The following is a 13,011-nucleotide window of genomic DNA, read 5'->3' as shown; positions in this document are numbered from 1 at the left end:
ACATCTAATTGGTTTCACGCGAAGTTTAAAATGATAAACAAAGTTTTTTTTCTTTTTCAATATAAACAATGACATTTCAACTTATAAAAACGTCCATTAGGTTAAAATTAATTAATAGTAATAAAAATTAATTAAATGCATATTCTGTAAATAATATTTAAAGTAACCAGAAATATTTATTTCAAAAATTTTTATTTTTGTTTAAAAGTTGTTTGGTCTATATTTCTTTTTAACCGATTTAAAAAAATTAAACGATCTAATAAATGATAGCGCAATTTTTTGGCGAAAAAATTATCCACAACAGTTGGCAGAAAACTGAATTTATTTACAGTAAAATGTTAATAAATCGTAACTCATAGGTTATTTCCCGTTGATTTTCTTTGGAAGCATTCAAAAATGTCAAGTTGCAGGGAATCTTTTTCCGAAAAAACTTTTTCTAATTTGTTAAAAAGTTTTATAGACAACATTTTCAAAAAATTAAAATTCTTATTTAAAATATTTCTGGTTATCATCCATTTTTTCATAAAAAACCAAACTTTTTCTTGAAACTGATACCATCCACAATAATTTTACGTTTTTCAAAAATATAATTAAATTTTGTATTCTGAAACCTTGTCTTTTCGTGTCTGTAGTACTTTAATTTTAACTCAAAATAACTTAATAAGAAATTTATAATATTAAGGTGGCCTTCGAAAGGAGAGGACCATTCGATACTTTCGAGTTTACTTATAATAAATCTCTATTTTTGAACTTCATAAATGGATTATAATGAGACTCATCGTGTACCGATCGGGTACCAAAGGGGCACAGAGTATTATATGTTTAAGCAATTATTGTGTTTTTCTAGAATTGAATTTTAAAAATAAAAACTTATTTTTTAGCTAACGCAATTCGGGAGAGTATCGACCCCGAGGTAACGCCGTGCGATGACTTTTATAAATTTGCCTGTGGTAATTTTTTAAAAACCGCAGTCGTTTCCAAAGATAAAATGAGTGTCGACAGATATAGCTCCCTTATACCTAAAATAAAGAATCTACTGAAAAGTATCATTGAAGGGCCTGTTCAAAAGAATGAACCAAGACACATCACACTATCGAAAAACTTCTATCTGGCTTGCCTGAAAGCTAGTGAGCACATTTTTAAATTCTAAATTTTGTACAACCAACATTCTGCGTATGAAAAAACTAATTGATAATTATTTTTATAGATGTGACTCAAAAAAATAGTCGTCAAGCATTATTAAGCAAATTGAAAAATATAGGTGGCCTGCCTGTGCTTGAAGGAGACTCGTGGAAAGAGACTAAATTTGATTGGGTACAGACAACGCTTGGCATGGTGACAGAGGGATTGATAAGTGATGGCTTCTTTACCTTCGATATAGTCACAGATTTTAAAGATAGTACGAGAAATGTTTTGGATGTGCGTGGTTACTATCAGAGCGAGAAATACCTACTTAAATTTAAATTTAATACTTTAATTACAAAAAAAATATCTTTTTTAGATCGACCAACCAATGATGCGTGTTGATCGCGAAGCTTTAATAAAAGGGTTCAAAGACAAGACTGTGAGTGACTACTACAATACTATGGTTAATTCGGCTGTAAAATATGGAGCAAATAAAGCTAGAGCTCAAAAAGAATTAAGGGATGTTCTCGACTTTGAAATAAACCTTGCCAGTGTGAGTAATATTTATATTATGTTAGACAAACGAATAATGGGATATATAAATTTCTTTCCAGGAAAATTATCATCCACTAGATTCACAGCCTGTTTTTGAAGTTTCTTTGAAAATTTTTGATAAAATTTCACTTTAGTTCAGATTATAATATTCCTGCATCATCATTGTTACCATGTCCTAAAAATGTAAAGTTGAAAGTTTCACGGGAAAATAGGATTGAATCAAGAATCTATCGGTATGACTACGGAAGATAGAATTTTTTTTTTTTAATCAACAACATATTTTATATTTCACCCAATATTACCTTGATTTAATGTTAATTGCACTTTCTTCTATTGAATTGTTTCAATTTATTTTAATAGTTTTTCTAGAACAACTAATTATTTTAGTTTAAATATCATGTCTCTAAGTGTCAAAATCTGCCAATTGATCAACCTATTCTTCGATGGTCGAGCTTTTTTCACGGAAAATACATTATTCGGTTCCCAAGGTTAAATAAAAAATACGATTCGAGCGGTTTCTTGAAATTCAAAGTTTTACAAAAGTTATTGTTAATAACATTCTTAAGCATAAGCTTGTTCATTATTTATTTGCTATCGATTCGTTGGATGCATCTGAGTAATTTTTTAAATGGTAATTGTAAACTGGACACTCATTCGATACAGGTGTGTTATTTTTACAATACACTGTAATCTGTTGAAAATATAAACAATTTAACTAAAAAAAAGAAGATTAATATGAATTGTCCATGTAATTCTTTATTTTGGATTATCGAATATCAGTATTTATTTCATAATCCATTACTTGAAAAAAGAAAAAAATGAAAACTTTCATCGAGTCGTAAGTTATTCTATTTTTCGCTCGGAACTCAGCACGCGTCGCACGTGTGATGACACAGAAGGGCCAAATGAGGTGCCCGTGGCCCATTCGTATACACATTAAATTGATTTTGTTAAAGAAACTAAATTCATCTACTAAAACAGGGCCAAATTATGCAATTGTTTATTACATGTTTTAAAAACAATTAATCATTGTTTGGTATTAATAAAAATAACTATAGAGAGCTACTAGCAACCCATTAGGAATTTATTTCTTTAAAAAACGCAATCGCTCTGTTGAAAAATCGCAAAACAATGAATTTGTTTTAACAAATAGAAGTTATTTCTTCATAACTAAGTATCATGTCAAGAGGTTTTTTTAAAATGTCTGAAGTTGATTGAAGAAATTTCTTTTACTGAAAAAAGGCAATATTATGCATTTGTTAATTAATTTTTTTTTAACAAATAGGACCAATTATCTGCGACCAACGAATCGTACAAGAAAGCTATATGCAAGATATTTATTGTCCTTTTTGCTAGAAAAACGAAACAAATCTATTTGTAAATGACGAATTTTTACATTTGTTTAAATAATTAACAAATAATCTCCATTTTTTAAAAGTTATATCGAATTTTTTTTGTTCAGATTTCCAATTAAAAACCCACGTCGAAAGTTGCTATATATCATTACTACTAAAAATCTAACTTCTATTTATTGATTTGTTTTTAAAAATTATAAATCATTTTGTAAATATCTGATACTGCTGGAAATGATTCCAGACAAGTTTCCCACAATTTTTGGAATATGTTCATCAATTAAGATTATAAAGTACAAACTGAAATAGAAAAAAAACACAAATTCAGAAATGTTGCAAACAATTGTTTATATCCCATAACACACTTTTTACAACCAAAAAAAAAATATTTGGCACTTTTTTAAAGTGACTTTCTTCATAATAATTAAATCATAACATAATCACATTAATTGAGTTTTTGTAGTACTCGTACCACTTATATTTTAAATCGCATTTTTCATTTAATATTATTTTAATGTTCATTAACAAAATTCAAGTACATAAGATGAAAATGATCATTTTTATCAACAGAAGTCGGTTTAGTCATTGCTTTAGTGAGCTTTTCCCACAATGTTAACGAGAAAACTATCAATTCATATAGTGAGGCTTATCATTCGAATTGAATAACACTTCCTATAGTTTTAATTGAGTACTTATTATTCAGATTGAGGGAGTAAGGGTCAAGTTTTTGTTAAAGCTAAACTTTCACTTGCACTCCAACGTTTTCATTCTTCTGAAATTATTAACCGATTTGCATGAATCTTTTTTTTTTACTTTCTTTAAATTATATGAATAAACTAATTCTGCTATTTAAACTGAATCGATCCATGCTTTCATAATTTGAGTTTTTGTGACTGACCTCCATCTCATATCAGTAAAAAGATAATTCGTTATGAGCAATTCGATGCGCCCCAGAAATTTCATTTGGTCGCGATCTACCTGCTTTGTTTTACCCTCTTCTCTCGACTTCCCCTCACGTCGCTGACTGCACGAATGCGCTGTGTCGATTATTGCCAGCGAGGGGGCCCATTTGTTACAATGACGAATAAAATACCAATCATAAAAATATTATAACTTTGCAATCAGCAATTTAAAAATATTATATTCTGAATCTGCGTCTTTTTGCGATTCTGACTATATGTCATTTTCAATCAAAACATTAAAATTAGAATAATTGATCGCTATCCAGCATTATGCAATTTTTCGTAGTACGGTTGAAAATGCAATAGTTTATTTGATAGAAACTTCGTATGTTGACAATTCAACTGCTGACTTTTGTTTAAAACTTAACTCTTAAAAAGCAAACTGCTGATATTCGTAGAAAATTCGGGTGTCGTCAATTAAACTTTAAAATTTTGGAAAAAATTTGTCTCTGGGAGATTTAAATTTAGAATTTGAACAGAGTATATGATTTGTCACCCAATTAATTAGAAAAAGTTAATACCTGAAAATATAGATTTTCAACCAAAAGTGGAATAGTCAAATTTTCAGATTAAAAAATTAGTTTTCAACAAAATAATTTATTTTTTAACTAAAGAGATGATTATCATACTAAAATGATAAAGTTTTTAGCTAAATAACAAAAATTTTTAGTTGAAAAAATGAATTTTAAATTAAATAAAAAATGATTTTTGCAACCAAAGAGATGAATTTTCAACTAAAATCATAAATCTCAAATTAAAAAAAAAATGAATTTTTAGCAAAGTAGTTCAACCATAAAGTTGTGAAATTCATTATTTTTCAGCATTGTTCTCGTAATTCATTTTTTTCCTCCCGATCGGTGAAAACAATCGTTATAATTTTTGGCATGTTTCTTTAAATATGTTCTTTTCTATAAAATAAAAATCATTTTACCATTGTTAAATAAATATTGACGAAATTAGCAACAATTTTTATAAACAAACAGAATTCGTTTTAACTTTTCAATGATTTCAATGCTTTAGTTGAATAATTATGATAACTGGATTAATTACGAAGATTTTGTTGAAATAAAAATTAGGGAATTCGCATTTCATCAAAAGTTGTGCGTGTTTTCGTGTTGACGTTCCGCGCTCCATGCCGCGCGACATACGATATTCACGAAATTGAAGTTTGCCACAGATATGGATTTGAAAGTGGTGTAATTAATTTAAAAAAACTAAGAGTCATATAAAAAAGTAAAAACACCTCTGGATTAATCTAGGAAATATCTCAAAGTGCATTTTTTGTTTTTTGTTTGAACAATTTGTTAAACGGAGCAACAGTACGCTGAACAACAAATGCTCTAATTGTTTAAAAATGGTTTTACAAAAAAAAAAATTCACATCTAAATATTTCCGAGACGAATCCAGAGGTGTTTTTACTTTTTTGATATGACTCTTAGTTTTTTAAAAATTGATGATATGCGAGTTCCCTAATTTTTTTTTCATAAAAATCTTCGTAATTATTTAACTAAGCAATTTAACCGTACAAAGAAAAAGAAAAATTCATCGTAACGATATATAGGGAAAGGTACACAAAAATAATAATAATATAAAAAATAATAATAAAAAATAATAATAAAAAATAATAATAATTTTACTCATAAGTGTAGTCTTTAAATTTTCAGTTTCAATCAAAAGAATTAGATTTTAATTTTACTCCTCATATAGAACATATTGAATTTGAACATAATTCTGTAATTATTATTATATAAACTCCTAATCTTTGAAAACAAAATAATAATAATAAGTTTAAATTTGAATAATGTGAATTAAAATAGTTTCCCAGAGACAAATTTGCTAGAAGATTCTACAGTTTAAATAACAGCACACAAACTTTTAACAAATTTAAACAGTTGAATTGTCAGCAGAAAAAACGTAGATTCTAAATATAATAGTTTTTAATGACTGATTGAAAATTAGAACATTTTTATGTTTGGTATTTTATTCCTCATTAGGACAAAGAGGCCCCTCGCTCCTAAGGGTAGATACAGTGCTCACGCTTAGTCAGCGAAATGGGTGGTTGGGGTGGGAAGTCGAGTGGAGAGGGTCAAAAGAGCAGGTAGGCTGCGATCAAATGAAAAAAAAAACATAAGAAAAAAACACAAGAATATTTTCCGGAAAACGCTCTCTGTCCAAAATGGTATTCAGATTATGTGGTGAAATCTATTACCTTCAACAATTTATCCTTTTAGATGTTTAAATTTAAATGTTGACTTGACTCGATTCTATTTACATTTTTAATTCTAGGCTACATTTTGATAAAATTAGGCTCAAATTTTGGAAATTTTTGGAAACCGCGAAAGACTTTTCCATAAGATCCCATGTTTTTTACACGACTTTAAACACTGATAATTCTAATTTTAACTGGGAAAGGGCCCCTAAAAAGGCCGGACTACCTTAAGGAAGCGGAATTACAAGAAGTTTATAATTTTGTGATAATATATTAAAATATTGTCTATTTAGTCTAGGAAAGCTTTCTGGAAGTCAATACTCGAACTTATTAAAATATCCTAAAACCCTAGATTACTGTAAGTGAGGAACAAAGGAGCAATCAAGCAACTCTCGAAAACCTAATGACAGTAAAGGTTCTCAAAGAAAAATATCCGTATGTTCCCTGGAAGAAATACTTCAACACAATTCTCAAATCGGCATTCGTAATTGGTGATGATGAAATAATAAAAGTAAGCGCGCCTACTTTTTTCGAAAAATTGGGACCATTGTTGGAAAAAACTCCAAAAAGGGTGCTAGCTAATTACCTCATCTGGCAAGTACTTGAAGGTCAAATTCAAGGTTCTTTCTCCAAGCAGGATTGCCTCGATATGACAACCGAATTTCTAGCTTTGAGTGCTGGTGCTCAGTATGTCAGTAAATACTTTTCACCAAAATCGAAGAAAAGTGCAGAAGAATTAGCAGTCAGTATTGAAAAACAGTTTTCGAAAATTTTAAAAAAGGTGAGTTTTTTTCATTAAATTATTTATAAAGCTCAGTTTTCGGGAGAAAATAGAATCAAAAATCATGAAAAGGGAATAAAATAATTAAATTGTTTGGAATAGAGTATAGAATAGAAGATAATAAAAGTGAAAAAAGGACTGATGTAATGAGAAAGACAAACAGGTTTTTAGGACTATTTAAACATTTCGAAACAAACAAATTTCGCATTTTCGCCTATGATACATAAAAATGCTCCTATGCCTACAAAGTATTTTAGTGGGCACAAAATTTGGCGACGTCTTTACGACATCGTTACGACATCTTAAAGACAACTTTACGACATCCTATGTCCATGTCGTTTTGGTGTCTTTGCGATATCTTAAAGACATCGTCAGATCACACGACTCATTTACGATATCGTAAAGACACCTTAACGACATGGACACAGGTGGTCGTAAAGTTGTCGTAAAGATGTCGTAACTAGGTCGCAAAGACGTAGCCAAATTTTGTGCCCAATGGGATGGAAGCGTGGTGAAAAAAAAAGAGTTTTGTTGGGGTACAAGGTTTTCCCTTATATTGTGAGGTTCCTGAAAAAAATTGTATTATTTTTTTCTATAAGTTCGTCAATATACTCTTACATTCTTTTCTATTATGTAAATCTTGAAAAGTACGCATTTTCTTGAATCAATGCCACAATAAATATTAGGAGCAATATTTTCAGTTAAAGTCTTCATGCTAAATCAAGAGAAGCTAGAATTTTTTAGAACTAATTACGTTCTTTATGGGTTTTATGGATAACATTTTTTTACACATTATAAAATTTTTTATTAAACCATTAATAAACATGTTTTCTGACTTTTCATAGGAAGGGTGGAGATCAATTATAACTATCTTGTCTTAGAGAAATGCTAGAAAGTTGCGATTTTTTTTGCAAAATTTGCCATTTTTTTTAACTTTTCAATTAGATTAAGGTGACAATTAATCAAACTTAACAGACATTATTTTTAAAAAAATTGAATTATTTTTTATAGCTATCTCCTCTTAGAGACATGCTAGAAATTTGCGTTTTTCTTTTAAATCTGAACTCTATAGCTAATGTTTGAAAAGTAATGAATTAAATTAGGAGGCTAAGGTAAAAATAGTAATCCCTATGAAGTCTAAGGAGAAATAAGAGGCAAATCAATTATTTTTTATTTCATGAAGAAATATGTACAAAAAGAAGAGATTGTTTGACAAAATGCTTTTCGTTTATAAATAATAAATTATTACAGCATCTGTATTTGCTTACTTTTATTAATTATCACTGTACTCTGAGTGGAAAGTTGAGAAAAAGCTGGAAATTGAAGAAAAAATTGCCTCTTTCTAGTATTGATCTAAGAGAAAATAGGTATAAACTATTATATATTGTTTGAAAAAATATGTTTGATACCTTCGTTTGATAATTATCTCACTGTGAGTGAAAAAAGATTAAAAATAAAAAAAATATCTGTAACTTTCTCACATTATTCAGATAAGATATTGTATTAAATAATAAGTAAGTGTTTAAATAATTAATTTTGTTAACTTTGAATAAGCATTTCTTCGTTCTTTCATGGTGTAAAATTGGCCGCGACTTATCACCTCTATTCTGACAAAAATTGACATAAACAAGAAAACATTATTTAAACAATTGATCGCCCCGATTCCAGAACGCGACACTAGGTAAAGTTGAGGGATCGTTGGCCCCTGGCAACTAAAAGTCGAAATTTGAACATTTTATTTTTTAAGAATGCTTTCTTACATGAAATTTCGTGTTGCATCTTTTTTCCTCTAGTCGGTTTTGAATTAATTTTTGGTATCTCGCTCGTAGTTACATTTACAGTTTTTCAAATTTTTTGATGAGATTTGTTGGTCTGCGATCGTAATTTCTCATAATCTTCGATCGCTTCGTTTATTGAGCGAAGTCTAAGCCAATGAAAACGTCCTGTATAGAAGTTCTACAGAAAACTATAAATAAAAGTTTTACGTGAAAACATTTTTTCAAAGAACTAAACAGATAAAAAAACTGCGAATGCAAAACTTGGAGCGCGCGAACTAAACTCTTGTAGCTGACGTACATACAGGCAGACTTAAATGTAGGTACTGCGAATGGTTCCGTCCGCCCAGTGGGCACAACATTTAGCGACGTCTTTACGACATAGTTACGACATCTTGAAGACATCTTTACGACATCCTATGTTCATGTCGTTTCGGTGTCTTTGCGATGTCGTAAAGACGTCGTCAGGTCATACGACTTATTTACGATATCATAAAGACACCTTAACAGCATGGACATAGGATGTCGTAAAGTTGTCGGAAAGATGTCGTAACGATGTCTTAAAGACGTCGCCAAATTTTGTGCCCACTGGGCGTCTAATAGACATGGCTTGTTACGAGTCGGGCACTCCAAGTTTGACATTCGCAATTATTCAACTATCCACTTTTTTGAAAAAAGGGTTTCACAGAAACCTTCCTTGTAGTTTTCTCAACAACTTCTTCACTGGAAGTTTATATTTGCTCAAAGTTCGCTCGGTAAACGAAGCGACCGAAGATTATAAGGAATTGAATTCGCAATGACCTAAAAAACTTGTTATTCTCGAAATTATCTTAAGATAATTTGAAGAGTATTGTCTCCAAATTTCTTTAAAAAATTCGAAAGCTGCAGATACGATGACGATCGAGAGTCAGAAAATGAATTACAAATTTCCTTCAGAAAAGTACATCATTATCATTGTTTTCTCGAAAACTATATATATTGAATACAACTTTTTCGCAACAGGAAAAAAATGCGCCATCTAATTTCCTATAAGAATGCATTCTCCAAAAATCAAATATTTAAATTTTTGATGTTTAGTTGCCAGGGGACAACTTTCCTCCAACTTTAACGAGTTGAGTCCCGCTTTGGATTCAGGGCGTTCAATTTTTCTAAAGATCTGATTATTAGTGGAAATTAAGGAAAATTTAAAAAGGATTTTTTTAATTTTATAGCGAATTATGAAGGTAAGCGCTGAGGGATAACTTAATCTGCTCAATATTGACGATTCTGTGAAAAATTCACAAAAATATCATTTTCTTATGGGAAATAGTTGGCATAATCGTTTTTTATTCAAACGTATTGGCGCGGGGGTTGAGTAAGTTGAGAACTAAAATTTTAATAACAAAAACTTTCTAATGCGTTTTCGAATCACACTAGTATAAAATAGTGTAGAATTCATGGGGAAATGAATAGAATAAAAATTCCCGAGTAGTACAGAGAAGAACAGATTTCTTTAATATTTTGAATCTATTTCTTTCTGTTTCTTACTTGCTCGATTTGTTTAAGGTCGACTGGATGGACGAAAAAACAAGGGAGAGTGCTTTGGCTAAACTTAAATCTATAAAAACCGTCATTGGATATCCTGATGAAATTCTCGATGTGAAGACCCTTGACGAATATTACAGAACATTGGAAATAAATCCGACTGATTTATTTCAAGCCATTTCAAACCTTACCATGTTTAGACTAGACCATTCATTCAGTAATCTAAGGAAAACTATAGAAAAATCAGATTGGCCATGGGTATCCTGTGCATACTCTATAACTGACACACGCGCTGATTATGATGGCCATTTAAACCGAATTAGTAGGTCTATTTTACTAACAGATTTTAGGGAAACTCTAAATTTGTTTTGGTCGAAAATTCTAAGCATTTAAAAATAATTTTGCGAGAGTTTATTTCATAACTTTTTTTTTGTACCGCGTCTGAAACGAATGACCTTGGACACTAATGGGCTTGCATCAAGAGCTAAATTTTGAATTTCGTACTTCAAATTCAAGTTTTATCAGAAACTAGAAAAATGAAATTATTAATCGGCGGTCTTAGCGAAGTGATCTTTAGGGCTTTAATGTCTATTTGAGCCATTAGCCATTAAAAAATCTTAACGGATTCATGCAATAATAATTTTTACTTTTAAAATCTTTGCCACTGGAATTACGAGTCATTTCTTATAAATTAAAACTACCATAATTACTATGATTATAAGGAGCAAACTGAATATCACAGAAAACAATTAAAATTTTAAGAATTTCTAGTTCTAATATAGGATTTTTCATTCAAAATAAATGTTTGGTGCCATAGAAATCTGGTGAAATATAAAATTAAAAAATTCACTTTCTTATAGCTTCTGTCGAAGAGTCGAAGTTGAAGCACAAAATTCCTTAAAAGTAGCAATTTTATGTTTGTTTTTCTTATGTGATAAACAATTATTCACAAATTCAGATAACGTTAGTTGTGTTCAATTTAATGACGGATTTGGTAATCTTTCGAAAACTTGAAAACAATTTTCTTTATTCTCAATGGCGCTATAATCTTTTCAAGTTCAGGCTAATTTTGAAAAAGAAACTTGTTGAGTGGGCAGCCTCTATTCATCGATAGGGTATAATTTTTGAAATTCAGAACATTCGTTTATACATATAATATGAATTTCCATTGGATAGATCTTCCTGCCGGGATTTTACAAGACATTTTCTTCGATCCGGATAGGCCTCAGTACTTGAACTACGGTGCGATTGGTGCGTTTGTCCTTGGAAATAAGCTCACTACTGCTTTTGGTTATGACGGTAGACAATATGACGAAAATGGAAACCTTAGAGATTGGTGGTCACCAGGAACAACAACAAAATTCCTTGAGAAAGCTGCTTGCATTACTCAGCAGTACGAAAAATATACAGTAAAAGATGGCGGCATTAAAGTATGTATATTATTACCTTTATAATTATTTAAATATATACGTAGGGCGCTACGAAAGTTTTGCAATACGCGAAACCTATTGGAAAAAGAGAGATGATCCTTGCGTTATTAGAAAGAGCATTAAAAATTAAGTGGGAAGAGGAAACCTGTTGACTCAGGTCTCAGGACAGTCTAAGTATGCAGCCCGGAACGATTGAGAAATGGCGTCGTGGACAAAGGAAGAATATCGTACGATAATTCGATGAAACTTTTCTCGCGGTTTACGTGTAGACCAAAGTTTTAAAGAAATGTTTTCGGTATTGGGTAAGTATTGTCCGCATCGCACAACAAGTTTCCGATAGTACAAACAGTTTGAAAGGGGAAATTTCGGTCTCGCGGACGACTCGCGCTCAGGTCAACCGCTGGAAGTAGTGTCATCGGAAAACATTGCGTCTGTGAATAATCTACTGGATGATGATAGAAGAATCACGTACCAGCAGATAGAGCAAATGTTACACATTAGTGCATCAGCAGTCCATCGAATTCTGGATGAACATTTAAATGTTAGGAAGGTTTGTACTCTATGGGTACCACATACTTTGACCGAGGGGCAAATGGCACCGAGGGTAAAGTGGTGCCAAAAAATGCTAAAAAGATTTAAATCGGCATCTTCTCGGGATGTAAGTAGTATCATAACAGGCGACGAAACCTGGCTGTGTTATTACGACGTTGGCATAAAATCATAAAACAAGATCTAGCTATTTGAGGATGATGATGCTCCAGCGGAGGTGCGGAAGTCTCAATTTGTAAACAAAACAATGATTGCAGTATTCTTAAGAAAACGCGGCATTGTGGATAGGGTCGTACTGGAAAACCAGCATACAGTGAGTTCTTCCTGGCACGCTCAGGTATCTTTACTCCAAGTCATAAACCAACTCAAAGACATTAGACCGAAATCTTGACTCAGCACCTGGCTATTCCACCACGACAATGCACCGGCTCACAGAGCGAAGGTCACAGTAGTTTTTTTGGTCAAATCTGGAATGACAATTCTACATCACCCTCTTTACAGTCCAGATCTTGCTCCCTGTGAGTTTGGTATGTTTCCGGAAGTAAAAAAACAACTAAAAGGGCCTCCATTTACTAACGAAACTGACCTTTTGGCGGCGTGGGACCAATCGTGTGCAGATCTTCCAGAAGGAAAATGACAGGGTTGGTTCCATGACTGGTTTCGACGTATGGAAAAGTGTATTCACTGCAGTGGAAAATACTTCGAAAAACTATAAAAGATTCGTCTGTATTGCAAAACTTTCGTAGCAC

At 31.3% G+C, this 13,011-nt stretch overlaps 1 protein-coding gene across 1 annotated transcript in view; it reads left to right on the top strand.

Moving 5' to 3' along the window:
- The first annotated feature begins 768 nt into the window (after nt 1-768).
- LOC117175386 (neprilysin-2-like) overlaps nt 769-13,011 on the top strand; it is a 17,687-nt gene continuing 5,444 nt past the window's right edge. The window contains exons 1-7 of the mRNA XM_033365094.1: nt 769-793; nt 882-1,127; nt 1,208-1,419; nt 1,502-1,678; nt 6,556-6,945; nt 10,305-10,605; nt 11,460-11,713. Of these exons, the coding sequence (XP_033220985.1) occupies nt 769-793; nt 882-1,127; nt 1,208-1,419; nt 1,502-1,678; nt 6,556-6,945; nt 10,305-10,605; nt 11,460-11,713 (1,605 nt within the window). The remainder of the gene's footprint in view (nt 794-881; nt 1,128-1,207; nt 1,420-1,501; nt 1,679-6,555; nt 6,946-10,304; nt 10,606-11,459; nt 11,714-13,011) is intronic.

Source organism: Belonocnema kinseyi, chromosome 6, assembly GCF_010883055.1.
Source record: "Belonocnema kinseyi isolate 2016_QV_RU_SX_M_011 chromosome 6, B_treatae_v1, whole genome shotgun sequence".
Lineage (NCBI taxonomy): Eukaryota > Metazoa > Arthropoda > Insecta > Hymenoptera > Cynipidae > Belonocnema > Belonocnema kinseyi.
Note: the sequence above shows the minus strand (reverse complement) of the source record. Positions and strands in the feature narration are given on the sequence as shown.